At 48.2% G+C, this 21,025-nt stretch overlaps 2 protein-coding genes across 3 annotated transcripts; one reads left to right on the top strand and one right to left on the bottom strand.

Annotated features, from left to right (window-relative positions):
- Positions 1-675: 675 nt before the first annotated feature.
- Positions 676-5,880, bottom strand: IFT20 (intraflagellar transport 20). 2 transcript variants are annotated; one of them, XM_033171701.1, is made up of 6 exons: positions 5,780-5,880; positions 4,140-4,169; positions 3,945-4,061; positions 3,598-3,683; positions 2,480-2,583; positions 676-795 (listed from the first exon to the last, which is right to left on the bottom strand). In XM_033171701.1, the coding sequence occupies exons 2-6, from the start codon at positions 4,147-4,149 to the stop codon at positions 714-716; spliced, it is 399 nt and encodes a 132-aa protein (XP_033027592.1). In that variant the 5' UTR covers positions 4,150-4,169; positions 5,780-5,880; the 3' UTR covers positions 676-713. The 2 variants fall into 2 exon arrangements, with proteins under 2 accessions (XP_033027592.1, XP_033027591.1); XM_033171700.1 differs by lacking the exon at positions 4,140-4,169 and having other exon boundaries at positions 3,945-4,091; positions 5,780-5,877.
- Positions 5,881-6,484: 604 nt separating this feature from the next.
- On the top strand, positions 6,485-20,738 carry TNFAIP1 (TNF alpha induced protein 1). Its single transcript, XM_033171699.1, has 7 exons — positions 6,485-6,749; positions 10,815-11,173; positions 11,954-12,123; positions 13,140-13,229; positions 14,378-14,430; positions 15,576-15,771; positions 18,515-20,738. The coding sequence occupies exons 2-7, from the start codon at positions 10,960-10,962 to the stop codon at positions 18,734-18,736; spliced, it is 945 nt and encodes a 314-aa protein (XP_033027590.1). The 5' UTR covers positions 6,485-6,749; positions 10,815-10,959; the 3' UTR covers positions 18,737-20,738.
- Positions 20,739-21,025: the final 287 nt, after the last annotated feature.

The raw sequence follows: 21,025 nt of genomic DNA, 5'->3' as shown, positions 1-21,025 counted from the left end.
GAACCCATTGGTTGGGGTTCTGCTTTCCGGAGCAGTAGATATGATGGCCACCTTGATCATCTTGGTCGCCCTCCTCTGCATACGTCCCACCCAGTCAATCTCCTCCTCAAAAGTGCAGTGACCAGAAATGGACAGTTGTGCGGCAGATTGCACAAGATTCAAGTGTTGTGTCACAAGGACCACAAGTGATGCCTACTTTTTCCATGCCAGGCTAATTTTACATGCTCTCCCAGTCATGTTTCCAGCCCACACCCCAAATGTACTAAGGGCAACTTAAAAAGGAAATGAGGCGTCTTTAAAAACAATAATTTATTTCCTGATTTCCTTGAAAGTATTTTACAGGGCTTTTTATATATATTTATAAAAAAAGAACAATGGGAAGTTGTGTAAAACACAGAACAGTCTGATGACTATATAAATGACCGGCCAATTTAAAAAAATCTTTAAAAAATACAATAGCTGTAGCTGTCCCCAAATTCCTTTTAGAAATATGTTATTGCCAGACCTAAAGTAAGTCCAAAGTGTATTTAAGATCTTCTTTTGTTTTGTTTTTGAGAGGTGATCTTGGTCAATTTAAAAAATAAAAAGGTCAAAATTGCCCCCTCCCAATTCCCCCCCCTAAAAAAAACCCATTAGACTAATAGGAATGGTTCAAGATTTCCCAGTGTGTTTGGTGCTGGTCATAAATTCTCTCTCTCATTCTCTCTCTCTCTCTACTTCTGGAAAATGAATTGGTCGATGAATTCGTTCTGGTCCGCTTCTATTTTACACAATGTTTGATATTCGATGCGGTACCTGGAGAAAAAGCAGAGCAAATGTGTTAGTTCGGCCATCTTCCGAGTCGCATCAGCCATGGCTGGCCAAAGTGGCTGAAGGGTCAAGAGATGACAGGAATTGCCTACTTAGCATGTCTGAATAAGTGGGCTGGAGTCAGGACTCGCTAACTTTTGACAGCCCTGGCAGCTTTCCATCAGTGTGCTCAATGACCAAATCTATGTCCCTCCTTTGGGGAAGGTTTCAAGAATGCTGCTATAGGAGAAATCCCTTTTCAGCTGGGGCTCCACATCTATGGAACACTCTCCCCAATGAGGTCCACCTGGCATCTTCACCAACCTCTTTCTTGGCGCAAGGTAAAAGCTTCCCCTTTTTGCCAAGCTCCTGATGAACAAGGAAAGGTAAGGGATATTGCTGAACTACAACCTCCCTCCCATCATGCCGGGAATGATGGGAGTTGTAGTTCAGCAATGCCTGGAAGGCTGCAGATTAGGGACCCGGGCTTTCTGCTTCATGAAAGCTTTTGCCACGAAGGGATTTCAAGTCTCGAAAGTGTGTAATAAGCAAGACTCAAATACATACCAACAGTATCTCTTATTATATGGACACAAAAGGCTGGCATTGGAGTTTTACAAGCACATGTAAAAGCCTACCCAGATAAGGAATACTATTGGCCACCTGCTACAGATCACAGCCTAAAAGCTCCCTTCCCAAGTTTGGTTTTTCTCATATTTCAGCCGGAATTAGGAAACCACCAGGCGACTGTATGAATGTGGGACTAGATTACTTCATCCCCTATATATATGCCCATTTGATACATTTCGATCTGCAGAACCGGCACGGCTACAGATGCCACAAAACACTTGTTACGCCAGTGCAAGAAATCGATCTTTTAGTGTAGCAGCACCTTTGGAACTCCCTGCTGTTTGACCAAAAACAAAATAAAACCCCCAAGAATTAGAGGCTGTCAGTCAGTTGCATGAACCTGAAAAAGGGACTTCTTATAAACCAGTGATCTGCAACAGGTGGTTAGCAGTATTAGTTGTTTTGAGGGATTCTGTATGTTTTTCTGCAGCTGTCAAGCTCTTGATCTTTCCTCTCTCTCTATAATATAAATACTATTTGTATCAATTTGTGCTTATTTATTGAGCAGGTAGTGGCAGGACACAATAGCTCAGTTGGCTAGAGTGTGGTTCAGATAATGCCAAGGTTCAATCCCTTTATGGGGACAGCTGAATATTCCTGCATTGCAGGGGGGTTGGACTCGGTGATCCTCCTTCCAACTCTTACGATTCTATGACCGGCTGCTGGATCAGGCCAATGGCCCATCTAGTCCAGCATCCTGTTCCCACAGTGGCCAACCAGATGCCTGTTGGGAAACCCGTAAGAAGGCCCCAAGCACGAGAGAGCTCTCCTCCTCTTCCTGAAACTGGTATTCAGAGCGCACTGCCTCTGACAGAGGAGGCAGAACAAAGCCATTGAGAGCCTTGTGGTCTACGAATCCTCTTCTAAAACCATCCAGATTGGTGGCCATCACTGCCTCCAATGGGAGGGAGTGCCATGGTTTAACCCTGCGCTGTGTGAAGCAGTACTTTCTTTTGTCTGTCCTGATTCTTCCGACATTCAGCTTCTTTGGAGGTCCAAGGGTTCTGGTGTTAATGAGAGATGGGGGAAAACCTTTCCTGTATCCCTTTTCTTTTCGCACCTTTCCAGCTGTGTTGTCTTCTCGGCTATCAGCGCCTGGAGCTGCTGCTGCTGGGCTTCTCTCTGCTTCGCTATGGACTTCAGCAAGTTGCGGGCGCCAATTGCCTGCGGAAAGAGGGATTTTATTCCGGGCGACGCCGGAGCACATTAGCAGCCCTCCAATTTGGGGACGGGGACTGATTCTTAGTGATGCGACGCAATGAAATAAATCTTACCTACAATGAATGGAGCTTCAATGGAAAATAAAATTAAAAATTCCTTCCAGTAGCACCTTAGAGACCAACTAAGTTTGTTCTTGGTATGAGCTTTCTTGTGCATGCAACTTAGTTGGTCTCTAAGGTGCTACTGGAAGGAATTTTTTATTTTGTTTTGTTTTGACTATGGCAGACCAACACGGCTACCTACCTGTAACTGGAGCTTCAATGGATTAAAGAAGTGATTGCTTTTAATCTGCGCATATATTGCAGGTGGAGAAAACTTTTTTTTTAAGTGTCTTTACACACACCCCACTTTAATGATGCCTTCCAGCGATCACAACCAAGCACCCTTTTACAAGATGCTTGCCAGCCACGGACTTGCAAGTCTCTCAGCCCCAGTACAGCAAGAGACTCTTTAATCTCAGGGTTGTGGGTTCGAGCCCCCCGTTGGGAAAAAAGATTCCTGCATTGCAGGGGTCCCTCGCAACTCTACAATTCTATGATTTGAAAATAGCAGGGCCGCCACCCGAAATTGTATTGACGTAATCGTACGTTCATCACTTCAACGGTCAATTGTGCATAAATACTCTGAATAATAATAATAATGGGTAACTGGTTTTTTAAACAATGCATGTTTTGCAGAAGGCATCATCTTAAGAGAGGTATCCTCTTCTTGCTCTCTCAGGAGGGAAAGCCTCCTCTTCAGTTATGAATCTGTGCTTCAAAAGGACCTTGGATAATTCCCAACCGGGAAACCCAACTACTGTCCAGTTTTAACAGTAGTCGCACGATGCTGCATGTCTGTTGGGGGACAAAAAAATTACTGGAGAAAGGGGGCATTCAACAAAGGGCTAGCCTAATATTTCGACGTCTGGAGTAGAGAGAAAAAACACAGGCTCGTCACTTTGCCCCGTCGGGTTACCTTAATCTTCTCATTTTCGGTTGCTTTTGCTAGCTGATCTACAAGTTCGATGAGGCTGCCCACTATTTTCTTAAATTCTGCAATTTCTGGAAAATAGGAACAGAAACAATCAAGACCAATATTCTCTCTCTCTCCCACCACAGTTATTAAACAAACATAGGCAAGTTAGGAAGATGTTGTCATTGCTAATCGCTGTTCTTGATTTCTGAACCAGAATTCACCAGTAAACGGGAGACATTCCAAGCAGTGAACAGTCAAGCAATGTGTGGGAACCAGCCCTTTGACCAAACATGGTTGCCCCAAAGAGTGAGAGATGCAGGCCTGTGCTCGACAGAGAGGGAACTTACTGTCTACAAATACTTTGCATTCCTCTTTCAGCTCAGTCGTTTGCTGGGACACCTCCGGGTCCAAAACCCTCAGTTTGTTCAGTTCGTCAAAGTGAAACCCTGCTTCGCCTAGGATATCTTTGGCCATGATGGATCCTTTTTAGGATTCTGTGCAAAATAACCAAACACAATAAACTTTTTTTAAAAAAAGGATATCTTTGGCCATGATGGATCCTTTTTAGGCTTCTGTGCAAAATAACCAAACACAATAAACTTTTTTTTAAAAAAGGAGAGAAGGGAAAGAGAGAAAGATTGTATCCCTCTATATTGGGATGCTTGGGTTCCTAATAGGCTTTGATGCTTGGGCTCCTAATAGGCTTTGATGTTTGGGTTCCTAATAGGCTTTGATACTTGGGTTCCCAATAGGTTTGTCGCCCATTTCCTTATTTCAATGTATCCTTTTGTGGTGTGAAGCTTTCCTTAAGGTTGGTTCAGAAGCCGCAGCCAACGCAGAATGGATCAGCAAGACTGTTGAAGGGGGTGCCTTATTGACAGCACATAACTCTGCTGAAAGAACTTCCAATGCGCTATCAGGTGAAGTATTAGTCTGTGCTATTAGCATATAAAGCCCTGAATAAGGCCTCATCTGTACTATACAGTTAAAACAGTATCACCCCACTTTAAAAGCTGTGCCTTCCTCCAAAGGATCGTGGGAACTGTAGTTTGGTAAGGAGTTGTTTGAGAGTTGTTTGGTGATGCCTATTCCTCTCACAGAGCTACGCTTCCCAGAGAGATTTACTTTTCAGCTACTCTGAGAATATTTTTGCCACATTTTGACTCACTTCACCAGTCAGGATGTGGTTTTAAACTCAATTTAACAATTGTAACGAAGGCCTACCATTCTTCTGCCCTTCAGATGAATCAAATATGGGGAACCTTTAGCTTTCTAGATGTTGCTGCCTAGCAGGGGAGGAAGGAAGCTTTTTTTTGGTGGCACCTGTGGAACTCCCTCCAAAGGGACACACCGACGGGCCCCTCTTTGGCTATGTAATTATGCATATTTATGGGAAATAAATAACATAAATAAATAGAAGCTGGTCTTGTGGCAGGGATCGTCAAAACTTTTATGTGTTTAGAAGGATGGGAGGGAGTGTCTTTACTTTATTAAAGTATTCTTGGACAACATCTCAAGGTTGAATAAAATCAAGACAACTCTTTAAACACACACACACACACACACACACACACAAATTGCCAGCTGATGAAATCTTCCTTTTACAGCTCAGCTCTGTTGTGTTTCTACTGATGATAAATCACACTGGGGCTGGGGCACCCCTGCCAAACAGCCGATTCATGGCTCTACCCAATGGTCCACTCCCCATGAACATGGATACTCAATTATTCCCACCTGTGGCTGCGACCCAACCTAACCCTTCCTACAAAGCCGGCTTCCCCGGACCACCTAGCTCGGCATCCTGTTCCATCACAGCCGCGAAACCTTCGGCAATCGGAAGCCCACACAAAAAAGCCACCCCAAAACCGCTGGCCCCGTGAGATAGACTGCCTCTGAACAAGGAGGCTCCTCTCTAGCTACTGCAACTGCTAAAGGCGAGCCTTTGCTGGTTCATATTCCACCCCAAGCTCCACCCGAAGCCCCATCAATTGCTGGCCAAGCAAGGCAGATGCCCCTGGGAAGCCCACGAGGAGGAGCACAAAGGCAGGTAAGCAGCCCTGGCGGACGGGCTGCCTGCTGTCCCCCCAGCAACTGGCACTCAGAGGCATGGGCTACCTGCCTGCCATCCTCCTCGCCCCGCCACCCAATTCCATCCCTATGGGGTCCTCGTCGCCCGGCTCACCTGCAGCCCCTGCGGACGCGCCAGGTGGCTCCCGGCTGCCCCTCCCTCCCTCCTCCACCGCGGCCTTCCGCTGCCACGGCGACAGCAGCAGCAGCAGCCGCCACTGGCTCCGCCTCCTCCACCACCTGCCGCCCCGCCCACAAGGAACGCACCACTTAGCGGGGCAGGGGGGTGGAGGAGAGAGAGAGAAGGCATCACGGGAAATTTAGTTTCTCTAGGAATCATCCAAAAGCAAGGAGGGGGAGCGTGAGGGATGGTGCCAGAGACGTCTGCAGAGAAACGGGGAGCCATGGTTGTAGGCGTGTAGCCAAGGGGCGAAGGGGGTGCAGTTGCCTTTCCGATCAAGTAAATCAATAAAATACTTAAATATTTAACTTAACTTAAAATATTTAAGATTCTACCCCCCCCCCAAAAAAAAACCCCCACATAAATCCTGGCTACTCCCATGGCGGCCCCTGAGATGCACAAGGCTCCCCACTCCTGATTTTAAGCTGCTTCCAGGCCATGCTTGTCCCTTGCATTAGAAACAAACCTCAATTGCACATTTATGAGAGCGCCGCGTGGGGAGTTTCATGGTCTAATTTGGAATTTAAAAAAAATAAAAAAATTTTTTTTAAGGTGATCGACAGCTCTGGACTCAAAGCTTTTGCCTGGCGAGAGAGAGCGTGGGAAAATTAGATGGGCAGTGCATGCTGGGAAATGTAGTCCCGTCCGCGGGCGGCTGCCGGCGCGCGCTGCACGCTGGGATTTGTAGGCCAAGGCGCCTGACTGGGAAGGGCGGCTTGTCGCTGGAGCTGCTCGTTCCTGAGCTCCGCCTTTCGGCCGGGTCCGGGAAGCTTGAGGGGCGCGCCGACTCGCTCGTTTCGCTCGCAGCCGGTTCTGCTCAGCCCCCATCCTGCCGCCGCCGCCGCCTCCCGGTGCGAGGTGGAGGCCTTAGTGGAGCAGCAGCGCCGGTTGACTCGCGAGTTGGGTAAGGTAAACAGGCGGGGGTTGGAGGGGCCAATGGGGAGGCGGGCGGGCCCGCTTGAGAAAGTGGTGTTGTGTTTGCGTTTAGTGGGCAAGGAAGTGGGGCGGGAGGGCGGAAAGTTGGCTCGTGAGTGGGTGGGAGGGGGACTAAATTTGGCCGAGAGAGCTGATTGGCTGTAGAAAGAGAGGGGGGGTCAGAAGTAGGTCAGCCATGGAGGGAAAGGGAGGTACCCTGTAAATATTTGGGGAGGCGGAAATAAAGAATGGCTGCTGCTCCCTCTTTCTCCGGCGTGGTTGCTCCTTTAAACAGGGGCAAGTGGAGGTGGGAGCAGGAAGTTCCACAGGTGGTGCGGTGATAGAGAAAGGCTACACCGGTTTCTTTCCTGCTGGCTGTTTAAACCAGCAAGAGAGCCGGGTGGCTGCAGAGCTGGGGTCGATGGAAATCCACAGTGTGGCCGAGAGAGGTGGGGAAAGCAGCACCTGTTGGATTTCTACTGGCTGTTACCGACCTTCAAGAGAGCCAAATAAATATGGAGCGCTGGAGGGAAAGATTTGCCATTCACCCTCCCTTTTGAAACCATCACGATGAAGAGATTTTGCATTTAGGCACCTTATTGCAATTCATTCCCACTCCCTGACCTCCGTTTTTTTAAAACTTGTAAACCTCAGCCCTGAGATCCATCTACTGTATATGACCCTCCAGGCCTCTCTTTCTGGCCCTCGAAACTTTCTCGGGGCTGCATGCATCCTCGACCAGCCCTGCTTCACCCCAACTTGTAAGTGTTTTTGCTGGGCTGGGGTGTGTGTCCTTGAACTCTGAGAATGCCTCTTGCTTCCCTGACTGGAGGATAAAGAGAGGGTGTGTGTATGGAAATGAGAGCTGGACCATAAAGAAGGCTGATCGCTGAAGAATTGATGCTTTTGAATTATGGTACTGGAGGAGACTCTTGAGAGGCCCATGGACTGCAAGAAGATCAAACCTATCCATTCTGAAGGAAATCAGCCCTGAGTGCTCACTAGGAGGACAGATCCTGGAGCTGAGGCTCCAGTACTTTGGCCACCTCATGAGAAGAGAAGACTCCCTGGGAAAGACCCCGATGTTCGGGAAGATGGAGGGCACAAGGAGAAGGGGGTGACCGAGGACGAGATGGTTGGACAGTGTTCTCGAAGCTACCAACATGAGTTTGACTAAACTGCTGGAGGCAGTGGAAGACAGGAGTGCCTGGTGTACTCTGGTCCATGGGGTCGGACATGACTAAACAACAACAAGTGTGCACACAGTACAAATTTATATTGCTTGCTCCTCCCACTTTTGCATTTGGGTCCGCAGCCCACCCACGCTGCCATGTGGACTTCTGAGGATTGCCCACATAGGGATGCGGCCCTTGACTTTAAAAAAACACCATTTAATTGATTAAATTGATTAAATTATTTAATTGAATAAATTAAATTAAAAAACACCATTTAATTTATTTAATTGATTTAATAATAAGTTTTCGCATGTTCTTTTCCTACAGCATGTAACCATAACCCCCTTGGTTCTTCCCAGCCCACCCCCTCAACTGACTGACCTTTTTTACAGTGTTAGTCTTACATCTGCACCTCCCCTTCAGCCATTCATTAAATCACATGAATGAATGGGTCAATGATAGTTAAGTAAATAGGGAACAATGCAGAATGGGAAAATCCGGTGTGTAGAAAGTAAGTTTGAAAGGTTCCGATTTCCCTTTTCAACATGGGTGTGTGAGATAAAGCCCAGTTTTGTTCTGTTTTTCCTACATGAGCATTGGCACTTGGTGAATGAAGCTACTATTGGTATAGAATTTTTGCCTTCCTTGCTGCCTTGGCTGAGATTCTTTCCCCTCAAGGGAGGGTGATGTTGGGTCAGAAGGCTGAAGCCCAATATTTAAAATCAACCCATCAATATGTTCTGTACCAACTACATCAGCTCTTGGACATGCCAAGCGTCTCAGTGCAATGCTTACTTATTTCAGTCCTTTATCCAGAGGCATGAGAACTACTGTAGACTCTTTTTAGGGAAAGGACCACAGCTCAGTGACAGGACACCTGCTTTGCATACAGAAGGCCCTAGGTTCAATCCCCAATAGGGATTGTAACTCTGGAGAGCCACTGCCAGTCAGTGTAAACAATACTGTGCTAGATGGACCAGTGGTCTACCTCTGTACAGAGCAACTTCCTGTGCTCATAAGAGGAATGTCTGGTGTTGGGCCGCGTAATTGTATTATTGGCCCCTGGACCCACTCATGACTCAGTTTGTTGGAGGACACAGCACACAGACTGTTTATTATAACCACTGCATTCTCCCAAAGGTCACTTATCTCTGCATTCCCTTGCAATCGAATATTTCCGTGGCCGTTCTTGGTACAGCAGGCTTCTCACGCCCTTTCCCAAATGCCATCTGCATGCCACGTTTGGATATGGAAACGGGGCTGCTGGAAATAGAAGCTTGTTAAGCCTTCGGTCATTTCCAGTTTGTGTGCGTGTGTCACAAATGCAAAAATGCACTCGACGACCAGGGGAAGCACAGGAAATGCTTCTATTGTGTGGGACAGTCTTGAGTCAGGCCCATCACGTCATCCTGGAGGGCTGGGAAGGGGCCCCCAGGTTCCTGCCACTGTTGGAGATGTGAGGGTTGAGTTGCGGACTTTGGTCTCATCCAGAGGGCAGTTTACTGTTCTGGCGGCTGGCTGGCGCTCTGCACCATTGCAGCTTAGAAAAGGCAGGTATACCTTTCCCCCTATTCCCCTCCCTCTTTGGTTAGCGCTAGCTTTTACAGTATAGAACTTTCGCAGCTGCTTAGGTATTACACATCTCAGTTTGTCCTTACGGTACCCCTGTAAGGTTTTTATTCAAAGTATTGTTCTATTTGTTCAAAATGTTTTTGCTCTCCTGAAAAGGGCTGCTGCCTCTCAGGTTTCCAATCCCAGAGACTCAGCATCAAAGGGAAAGAAAGGGATTGGGCTGGAGGAGGGGGGCGGAAAGCAAAAGCAAGTGCTAGTTCTTAGGCAGAAAGTTCTTATCAGTGGTCCTGGTGGGAAGAGGGGAAACTGCTGCTGCTGCTGCTTGGCCACTGGATGGGCTTGAACTGCTCTTCCTCTGCGGTTACAGCCTCCCAGTGGGAATTAGACCCCTGGCTGATGGCAGAAGCCAGAATATGCTGCCCATCCGCTCTGCAGTCCCTGGGCAACAAATACATGGAGATTGCCGGGGCACCAATTCCTCTGCCCTCTTCTTACATTCTCTGCTGGCGAAACGACACTGTCCTTTTCTTGGGTGGCAGGGAACTTGGAGCTAGTGGGCTCATTGCCCTCATTGTAATCACAAGGACTAGCAACTTGGTTTTGTGAGAAACTTGGCTTTAGCAAATGTTCTAGGTGGCTCTTGGATAAGGCTTGAGAATGGTGCCCTGCTAGGAAGCTTTGCCTTTGGAGAACTCAACGAGCGTTGTCTGCACTTTTCCGAGCCTCGTCCTCTTGCAGTCCTTGAGGGCCAGCCACTTGCTTTTTGCAAGTGCTGCATGGAATGAGGCTGATGTGCCATTTGGTTTCCAGCCTCACATTCAAGGCACTGCCATTAACCGGCAAAGTCCCAAACGGTTTGGGATCTGGGTCCCTTGGGGACAATCTCCTTCTGTTCATTTCTCCTGGCAGGCTCTGGTCATCCTCACCTGAGCCCCAGATTCCATCAACCTTGTGGGCCATGGCTGGTAGCAACCAGGCGGGAGCATTTTCTGTAGTGCCTTAGCAACCCATCTGTCAATCATCTGACACCATAATGAGGTCAGGCGACTGACAGGTGGGTTCTGCCACCACCCACCTTTTAATATTGGCTCCCAGGGTTGTGGACAGATAACAGTCTCATCCATTGAGCCAGAAAGATAGGTCACTAGGCTGGCCGGACCTACTGACCAAGCCTCGGCACCTGCGTGGGCTCATATCAGAATTATCGGAGTCCTGCTTGTTTTCCCTGTGCAAAGGGGAATAAAGTTCTGTTCTGGACCATCTACATATGTCTCTCATTCTCTCTCCCTCTCCCTTTCTCTGTTCAGTTTCTTGGCTTCAGGGGCAAACTGCTTCTGGGAATACTCTCCTTGCCCAGCCAGTGACCTCGTGGCTCTCCAACATCTCCCCACAACCACGGCGGAGTCGGTCAAGCCTACCCTCTGCAGAGTTGTCATCTACTTGCAGAAGGAGATGTCCGGAGACACCTGCCTGGCGGCCTCCTGCCCCTCACCGGGAGCCAAGCCCAAGGGCTGCGGCTTCAAAGGCGGCACCCTAGGCAACAAGTACGTGCGGCTCAACGTCGGCGGGTCCCTCTACTACACCACGGTGCAGGTGCTGACGCGGCACGACACCATGCTGAAGGCCATGTTCAGCGGCAGGATGGAGGTGCTTTCGGACAAAGAAGGTGAGCCAGGGGCCAGTGCTGGCAGCCAGTGTTAGAACCTCGTGTACCAAAGCTAAACCTAGCTTGTGGTTGCCACAACGAAATGTCTTAAGCAGCTTTTGTTTTGGCGATGAAATTTAGTATTACTTGTGTTGTTATTGTTCATTTCATTTCTATGCCGCTTTATATTTTAAATATAAAAAAAATCTCAAAGTGGTTTACAACACATTAAAACATCAGATAGAATATAACAAATTCAACCTGCCCAGGGTTTGAGATATTCAGCGAAGGCCATTGTCTCAGTCTTGCCACCCCCACAGGCATGCTTCGTGGGGGTGCAGGAGAGGGCCTTCTCGGTAGCTGCTCCCATACTCTGGAAGTCCCTCCCTAGAGAAGCCAGACTGGCTCCCTCCTTGCTGTCCTTCTGCCAGCAGGTAAAGACTTTATTGCTCCAGCAGGATTTTGGAAACTGCTTTTAATGAAAGGGCTGGTGCTGTGCTGTTTTTATTGTAATTATTGGTATGTTTTTAAACAGATTTTATATACGTATATAGTCTGAATTCTGTCGACACTTGTTTTCTAGATTTTTCTGTGTTTTTAGCTGGTCTTGTTTTTATCTGTAAGCAGCCTTGAGTACTGCTAGGGGGAAAGGTGGAGTATAAATAAATATAATAATGAAGAAGCATTTGGACCAGGGGTGGGGCGGGTGCAAGCTTTTTCTTGCCTGCTGTCGAGCAGCTTCCACTCCCTACATGATGCCAGCTCAAATTGCACCTCTCTTGTCTTCACCTGCTCTCACAGGCTGGATCCTCATTGATCGCTGCGGGAAGCATTTTGGGACTATTTTAAGTTACCTCCGAGACAACACGGTTGCCCTCCCGAAGAACCGGCAGGAGGTCAAAGAGCTAATGGCGGAAGCCAAATATTACCTCATCCAGGGCTTGGTAGACCTCTGCCAGGCTGCCCTGCAGGTGAGAGAGCCGCATGCGCGTAGCATTAGGGGGACCCTTGGAGGTCACAGAATCATAGAGCTGTAGGGTCAGAAGGTGTACCCAAGGGCCATCTAGTCCAACCCCCCGAAATGCAGAAATCTTAGCTAAAGCCTCCATGACAGATGGCCATCCAACCTCTGCTTAAAAACCTCCAAGGAAGGAGAGTCCACCACCTCCCGAGGGAGACCATTCAACTGTTCTTACTAGGCATCTAGTCAGTGCAGGAATCCCCCAACTCCAGCATCCCTGACAGGTGGCTGCCCAGCCTCTGCCATGGGAAAGGGCCATAGAGCACCTGGGTCCCAGGGTGAATCCCCAGCATCTCCTGGTATGGCTGAAATCCTGGAGGGCCACTGCCAGTCAGTGTAGACAGTACTAGACTAGGTGGATCAATAGTCTGACTCAGTAGAAGCCAGCTTCCTAAGGTCCTAAATATCTCCTGCAGATACTTCCTACGTCTCCCTGTGGACCGGCTCCTGCACTGATTTTGAGGGCCACCGACATTGTGAGAGACCTGTGGGTGCAGTCCCAGTCCCCCACTCCTCTTTTACACCAGCTGCAGGGAACCTTAGGCCCTCCAGTTGTTGCCAAACTACAGCTCACATCAGCCCCTGCAAACAACCAGTGATCAGGGATGGTGGGAGTTGTAGTTCAGCAGGGCATAGGTCCCCCCGCACCTGTTTTACACAGTCGGCAACTGTGTGGGGAGGGCGATGAAGTACATTTTTAACCACCGTCTTCAACTGAGTTCTAACTTTTGAAACTCCCATCCCCTCGCAAGTGTGCTTAGCTTGGTTTTCAGGCTAGGTATTGACTTCTGCATTTTTCGGGCTCATCTGTCCTGGGTGCTTTTAAGTTGAGATTCCTGCCTTGCAGGGAGTTGGGCTAGATGACACTTGGGGGTCCCTTCCGACTCTACGGTTCTGTGATCCCCCAAAGAAGGGGACACCGAACCTGCACTCACCTGCCTGTGTGCCTGCAATTCTCTTCCGCAGGACAAGAAAGATTCGTACAAGCCCGTCTGCAACATCCCGGTCATCACGTCACCCAAAGAAGAGGAAAGGCTCATCGAATCCGCAATGAAAGTGGGTGCTTTTCCTTCCAGGTCTTGTTCTTGAATTTCCAGAGATGGGGAATTCGTGGGTTGGGGTGCCCCAGGAAGACCCAGAAAGGGGAGAGAGGAGGCATGTGCAGAGCCCTTCACTGACAAGATGCTGCTGAACCACAGCTCCCATCAGCCTCAGCAAGTGTTTCTCCAGTGGCCAAGGATGATGGGAGTTGTAGTTCAGCAGCATCTGGAGGGTCAAAAGGATTCCCACCATTTTAACTTTCCACAGTGCTCTGGAGCCAGGGGTGGGGAACCCCAGACCCCGGAGCCAGATGACACCCTACGGACACCTCCAGACATCCCTCACCACCCCTACTTCACACCCCCAAGTGTTTTTTCCTGGCTGGAATGTGTCTTTGAAGTCCAAAAATGCTCCTTGCGGGAGACTACAGGGAGGGGCAAGTTAGTGTGTGTTGAAACTAACCTACTGCACAAAGGCAAAATTTGCATGTGTGGCCCTGCCTACTTTTGCCTCTGGCCCCGCCCCCTGCTGGCATGTGGCCCCCAGTGTGGTGCAGTGGTTAAGAGCGATAGACTCGTAATCTGGGGAACCGGGTTCGTGTCTCCACTCCTCCACATGCAGCTGCTGGGTGACCTTGGGCTAGTCACACTTCTCTGAAGTCTCTCAGCCCCACTCACTTCACAGAGTGTTTGTTGTGGAGGAGGAAGGGAAAGGAGAATGTTAGCCGCTTTGAGACTCCTTCGGGTAGTGAAAAGCGGGATATCAAATCCAAACTCTTCTTCTTCTCAGGAGGTTAGCTAGGAGGGAATGTGGCCCTCAGACAAAAAAACGGTTCCCTTTTACTGTTTCTGGAGAAACAGGGAGCCTCCTGGCTGCTCTTGGGTGTGTTTGCTGCTGCTGCTGCTGCTATTAACAAACAGGCTCAAGAAAGTGCCATATGAAGGGGGCTCACCAGAGACCCCTTTGCCCAGGAGAGGCCCTGACTGGGCAGTGTGACCTAGCCATCTTCTTCCTCATTCAGTAGAGCCTGAGACTTAATCTCAGGGTCGTGGGTTTGAGCCCCACGTTGGGCGAATGATTCCTGCATTGCAGGGGGTTGGGTTGGATGACCCTTGTGGTCCCTTCCAGCTCTATATTTCTGACACTTCCCCTCTTCCTTCCAGCCTGCGGTGAAGCTGCTGTATAACAGGAGCAACAACAAGTATTCCTATACAAGGTAAAGTCTCTGCTGTCTCCCTAAGAACATAAGACGAGGCTGCTGGATCAGGCCTGTGGCCAATCTAGTCCAGCATCCTGTTCTCACTGTCGTTTGAGAGATATCTGACACTCTCCCGACAGTGTTGAATTTATTGTTTCTGGTAGTAGATGTGAAGGATGATGAACCAGGGGTTATTTTACATTTGTTCCATGTTGGTTTCAGCTGGAGCAAACCTCTCTCTCTCTTTTTTAATATTTGGAAAGGTTTGATTTTATTGCTGTACGAAACAGCACAGCTCTCCCAATTTAAATTTAAAATACCGCGGAGGATAGGCAGTTAATAGTCTGATCTGCTATAAACAGCTTCCTATTTATTTTATTTGCCCATCAATCCTAGCATTGTCCACTCTGACTGGCAGCAGCTGCCTACAGTCTTAGCCAGACATTGCCCTGTTACCAGTTCTTTTCTTTCTTTTTAATTTTAGCTGGAAATGCTCAGCCTGTTCTTGTTAAGTACCTGGGGCAAGCAGATCTTCCACTGCTCACTTGGTCTCCTTCAGATAAAGAATGCGAGGACGGGGTTCTTGTGCTTGGGATGTTGAGCATGTGGAGACTAGCATCGTGTAATGGGGTTGAAGTTTCCAAGTAGGGAGCCCTAGGTTCAAATACCTTCTGAGCTGTGAATCTTGCCAGGCAGCCTTGGGCCAGTTACCCATCTTCTCAGCCCAATCTACCTAAAAGAGCAATTGTGAGGATTAAAATGGGGAGAGGGACCTCTGAGCTCTTTTTTGGGGGGGGGAGGCAGAATCCAGATGTGAAAAACGGTTATTTACTCAATTTATATCCTGCCCTTCCTTGCAAATGAGCCCAGGGCGGAAAACACATCATGGCAAATTCTCTGTAAAAAGCATTCTGAAAACAGTTAAAACATTCAACCAGTGCTTTCAGGGTTGGCCAGCAACTCTTGTCTTTCAGCCATCAAACACCTGGGGAAAACGGGAATGTTTTTAACTTCCTTCTGAAAGTCAATAACGTACCTCCCCAGGGAGGGCATTCCACAAACAAGGGAGCCGCCACCAAAAAGGCCCTGTTGCAAGCCCATGATCCAAGGGTACGTCCACATACATCATTCCTATTTTTTTTTAAAAAAAACCATTGTTTCAGCACCTCCGATGACAATTTGTTGAAGAACATAGAATTGTTCGATAAGCTGTCCCTCAGCTTCAACGGGAGAGTCCTCTTCATCAAAGACGTGATTGGGGATGAGATCTGCTGCTGGTCGTTCTACGGACAGGGGAGGAAGCTGGCCGAAGTCTGTTGCACATCCATAGTTTATGCTACAGAGAAGAAGCAAACCAAGGTATTTTGACCTTGTGGTTTTTTGTTGGGGGCTATCGACACGGACATCCCTTTCTGTGTGGCTTCTTTCTTCTGGACAAATTTCAGGGGAGGATTTTATGGTGCCTCCGTAGGCTAGGGAAAGAGGCAATATCAAAGCACATGTCTTGGACCATATATAACTTAATCCAGGCATGTCCAACAGGTAGATCGTGATCTACTGGTAGATCACTGGACGTCTGTGGTAGATCACTGGTAGATCACTGGCTCCCCACAAAGAAGCTCATCAACTTTGGCTCCCCTTAAAAAAGCTCTACATCTTTGCCCTGAAGCCCCCAAAACAGGGCTTTCCTTCATAAAAAAAGCTCAACTTTGACCCGAACCCACCAAAAATGGATCGCTTTCCTTCCTAAAAAAAAAGCTCAACAACCTTGACCTGAACCCCCCAAAAGGGGGTAGATCACAGCCAGTTTTTAACTCTGTGAGTAGATCGCAGTTTCTTGGAAGTTGGCCACCCCTGATTAATCCAATAAAACTTTCAAAAAGTTAAAATAACAATAGATCAAAGGCAGTCAAGGGAATTCTGGGCATTCTTGCTTTGACTGTCCCCATTGTGTTTGATTTGCAATAGTCTGAAGCAGGGAGGGTGGCTTGTGAAACAAAAAAGCACAGCAGGGTGGCAAATTTCACACACCAATCTCCAACTCACCAGTCCTTGGGGACAGGGAAAGCCGAGGGCTCCAATTTGACATGTGTGTGCTTTCTTTTTGTTTTGTTTTGTTTTCCTTGAGTTTTTAATCAAAGTTTGAAAGAACAAAGAAAAAAAACCAATATACAGAAATAAAAATAAAGAAAAAGCAGTATACAGTAATGAAATAAGCAACAAATATCAAGCACTTTTAAACATGAAAATTAAAAGAAAATAGATAAAGAGGAGAAGGAGAAAACTTCTGATTCTCTGTCTATGGGCTTTAAAAATTTGTGCAAAATTCTTACCGTATTTTTTTCGTGTATAAGACCCCCCCCCTATTTTCTGAGCCCAAAATTAAGAAATAAATAATTGCAACGTTCCGTGTATAAGACAACCCCCAATTTTAAACTTACAAATTTGGGGGAGGGGGTATAGTCTTATACACTGAAAAATACAGTACAGTGGTACCTTGGGTTACAAACTAATTCGTTCCGGAGGTCCGTTCTTAACCTGAAACTGTTCTTAACCTGAAGCACCACTTTAGCTAATGGGGCCTCCCGCTGCCGCTGCGCCGCCAGAGCACGATTTCTGTTCTTATCCTGAAGCAAAGTTCTTAACCTGAAGCGTTATTTCTGGGTTAGCGGAGTCTGTAACCTGAAGCATATGTAACCCGAGGTACCACTGTAATTCGTAACAACATTCAACTCTTCCACTTTCCATAACCAACCCTTTTTTCATTCTTCAAACCTGATGCCACACAAGTTCATTTTCCTTACTGTGCAGAAAGCCCGTAACGGGTTTCCAGTCATTAATAAATGTCAACAGTGATTTTTTCTCTTAATTAAGCACACCAACCTTGCCATCTCAGCCAAATCCATTAATTTCAATCGCTATTCTCCTATAGTAGGCAGTAATAAGTCTTCCCATCTTTGTGCATGTAACCATCTCGTCAGATTCTGCTGCTCCTAGTTATGGCGAAGGGTATAAGGCGTTTGGCGGAGGCAGAAGCTACAGCCTCTTTCCCTGCCCTCAGCACCCCTGCTCCACCCTTGCTGTCTGTCGCAGTGAAGCGAAGGAGGCAGCTGAGGATTCTGGGGTGGGGAAGCAAGTAAGCCCCTAGTGGCTGGTCTTTACTTGAATAAGATTTAGCAGCAGGGGGGGGGGAGTAGCTTTTTTTTGTTTGCATTCTGTGTTTTTATCTTGTATTTTTAGTCTGTGGACTGTCCTGTGATCTATGGCAGAAGGGCAGTACATTATTATTATTATTATTATTATTATTATTATTAGAATGTATATACTGCCCTATACCCGGGGGTCTCAGCACAGTTGACAGAATAAAATCAAGATTGTTGTTATTCAGTCGTTCAGTCGTGTCCGACTCTTCGTGACCCCATGGACCAGAGCACGCCAGGCACGCCTATCCTTCACTGCCTCTCGCAGTTTGGCCTAACTCATGTTAGTAGCTTCGAGAACACTGTCCAACCATCTCATCCTCTGTCGTCCACAAAATACATAATAAAAATAAAAACAACAACCCAATAGTCCCCCAGCACCGCCCCCCCATATTTAAAAGGGCATAGGATGTAAATCAGATCAACAAAAGGCCTGGTTAGAACGGAACGTTTTTGCCTGGTGCCTAAAGTTGTACAATGAAGGCGCCAGGCGAACTTCCCTGGGAAGAGCATTCCACAAATGGGGAGCCACTGCAAAGAAGGCCCGTTCTCGTGTTGCCACCCTCCAGACCTCTCATGGAGGAGGAACACAAAGAAGGGCCTCAGAGGACGATCTCAGGGTCGGGGTAGGTTCATATGGAAAGAGGTGGTCCTTGAGGTATTGCGGTTCAATAAATAATAATAATAATGCATGAAAGCATCCTACTCACTCTGAAAGGCCATAGCTAAAAAGCCAAAGGCCTGGATAAAAGGGAAGGTTCCTGCTTGACACTTGAAGGTACGTAACAGGGGTGCCTGGCAAGCCTCCCTGGGGAAAGCGTTCCACAAACGTCGGTGAAGAAGGGTGATCTTTGGTGCGTTTGTTCCCCCCGGTAACCCCCTCGATTCTTTTCTCCCTCCAGGTCGAGTTCCCCGAGGCCCGCATCTACGAGGAGACCCTGAACGTCCTGCTGTATGAGACTCCCCGGGTTCCCGACAACTCCCTGCTCGAGGCGACCAGCCGGAGCCGCCCCCAGGCCTCCCAGAGCGAAGACGATGACGGCAGCTTTGAGCTGCGCGACCGCGTCCGGCGCATCCACGTCAAGCGCTACAGCACGTACGACGACCGGCAGATAGGCCACTAAGCCCACGCAGTGCCGGGGGGGGGGGGAGCTCACAAGGGATGACACCCTTTCTGCAAGGGTCCGGCTGGCTTCGGTGCAGGGGGGCTGTCCTCTGCGCCTCCACTGCTTCCAACCCTGCCTCCCCAAGAACGATTCTGTGCTCAGAACGGTTCCTGCCCTGAGCTCCACTTGGCTTCTGATTCGGGCAAAACAGATCAAGGTGCTCAGAAGGCCTGCAATCCACAATGCCAGCTTCCAAAACCTTACCGGCTGTAATTGTTCTTCTGAGACTTAACTTCTCTTCTAGAAGCTTCTGAACAACTTATTTCTGGCTCGAGAAGAAGCTGCGGTTTCCTTCCTTCCCCTCTGAGAGTGGTTTTTGCAGGGGAGGAACCATCTTGGGCTGGGTGGTCTCAGACTCTGCTTGGAGAACCCTCTTTTGTTTGTTTGTTAGGTTTTGTAGAATCTAGGTGCTGAGGATGGTGAGCGAAAGCCGAACACTAGTTTTCCTTACGTAGGGCAAACACTACACACATCCGTTACAGAATGCTCTTTGCCAGAGCTGGAAGAATTTCAGCCCCGAACCCTGACTTAAATATTTTGTTACGTAATGCCAAGGAACAATGAGAAAGTCAACTGGGACTGGTTTCTGGTGAAAAGTGAGCCCATCCTCCTACCCCAGTCCTGAAAGGATTGCGTGTCCAGCGAGATGGGATGGAGAGGCAGAAGAGAAACGGGGGTATAAGCAAAATGCAGCCTTTTTCGATTTTGCCCCGCAAACCGGTTGAGGAGCTTATCTGTTTTGTGCATGGAGAGCAGGTGATCATCCAGCAAGTTTGCCTGCCTCAAAGTGCTGTTTCTAGTCCTAAACATCTGCTATTGGTCAATGGGCATTATCATTAGATCAGAAGGCAGGAGCTCCTTTTTTTGCTTTCCAGAATTATGTTCAGTCTGAGTTTATTTGTTGGGGGGTGTAGGCCATGGCCCAAAGTGGGTGAGGCCATCCTCTCGAACTCCAACACCCTCCAACATCCCTTTTCCTTCCTGCATAGTGGACTGCTGAGAGAGGGAAGGGGGGAGGGAGGGAGATGGCTCTTGCAATGAGATTGAAACGACCCTTTGTAGAGTGAGACAGACAAAGTGCACATTGGTGGCAGTGGTGGGGGGACATATCCATTATACTGTTTGCTCAAGGTGCAGATTTGCTATAGAAATACAGTGAAAAGCCAGCGGGGCAACGCCCTGCTCGATTGCCAGTCGGTTCAGTTTGGGGAAAACAATCACATCTTTATACTGCATTGTGTTTGCGGCAGCGAAGCCGCACCACAACGAGTGTTGTATGCAATGGGGAGGAGAGAGATGGAGGCAAGGATAGTGGTGGTGGTGGGGAGGGAGATATTAGGCCAGGTGTGTGGAAACACTTTTGGCCCCATGCTGCTGAAACCCAACTGGCCCCTGGCCATTGGCCCTGCTTCCTGGATAGGCCTTGGTTCATAATGTATGGGAGCAGGGGGTGATGGGAGTTGTGGTCCGGAACATCCGGCAAACACCACTATCCTGGCCACCCTTTGGTGGTGCAGCCAAAGAGCATGTGATACCTCCCTGTTTAATCGTGTGGGGAACCTTTTGCCCCTCCGGATGTGGCGGAACTGCAACTTCCATCAGCCTCGGTAAGCATGGCCAGCGGCCTGGGATGATGGGAGTTGTAGTTCAGCCCGAGGGCCAAAAGGTTCCCCTGCATGGTCCAGGCCAGCAGGTTCTCCGAGGCGCATAGGAGAGAGGAGGGCTCCTTCCCCACAAGTACAGGCTGGACCAGAATTTGTGGGGGTCACTGGTAGCAGCGGTTAGCAGTTGTTAACCCTCGGTGGTTAGATGGTGGTTAATTTTCACCCAAGGTAAGTCACTGCTTCTGGTTAACCCATGTTTGGTTGAACGTGCAATGGGTTATATATCCGGTAACTTGGATCATGACATCTGTGTGCTCCTGGCGCAGAACAAATAAACAATATTCTGTATCACACAGGCCTCATTTTCTTGTAACCTGTATAATTATACAATCATGGAAAGATGTTTATATATGTTATTACATTTTTGTGGGAAGGTGGAATCTACTAAGAAAGGCACAAGAATCCAACATCCTCGCAGCTGTAGGTCTTGCCCAGCTGTTGCTTGTGGAACTGACTATTGAGAGGAAGAGTGTTGAGACATTCAAGGTTTTTCTAAATATCCATGAGGGCTAGAAACATGAGGTTGGGATGGTGTTTTAAAACTGAGGCTTGGTTCTGACGCCTGTGCTAGATTTCTCTGCTT

Source organism: Lacerta agilis, chromosome 15 (assembly GCF_009819535.1).
Source record: "Lacerta agilis isolate rLacAgi1 chromosome 15, rLacAgi1.pri, whole genome shotgun sequence".
Lineage (NCBI taxonomy): Eukaryota > Metazoa > Chordata > Lepidosauria > Squamata > Lacertidae > Lacerta > Lacerta agilis.
The sequence above is the reverse complement of the archived record's forward strand: the minus strand, read 5'-3'. Positions and strand labels throughout refer to the sequence as shown.

Bases quoted from the DNA above. Each gene is read 5' to 3' on its own strand.
- IFT20 (XM_033171701.1), bottom strand. The intron at 3,684-3,944 runs GTAAGTTCCCTC...CCTATTTTCCAG, and splicing joins ATGCAAAGTATTTGTAGACA to AAATTGCAGAATTTAAGAAA. The intron at 2,584-3,597 runs GTAACCCGACGG...CTCTTTCCGCAG, and splicing joins CCGAAAATGAGAAGATTAAG to GCAATTGGCGCCCGCAACTT.
- TNFAIP1 (XM_033171699.1), top strand. From the start codon at position 10,960: ATGTCCGGAGACACCTGCCTGGCGGCCTCCTGCCCCTCACCGGGAGCC. The intron at 12,124-13,139 runs GTGAGAGAGCCG...TCTCTTCCGCAG, and splicing joins TCTGCCAGGCTGCCCTGCAG to GACAAGAAAGATTCGTACAA. The intron at 13,230-14,377 runs GTGGGTGCTTTT...TCTTCCTTCCAG, and splicing joins TCATCGAATCCGCAATGAAA to CCTGCGGTGAAGCTGCTGTA.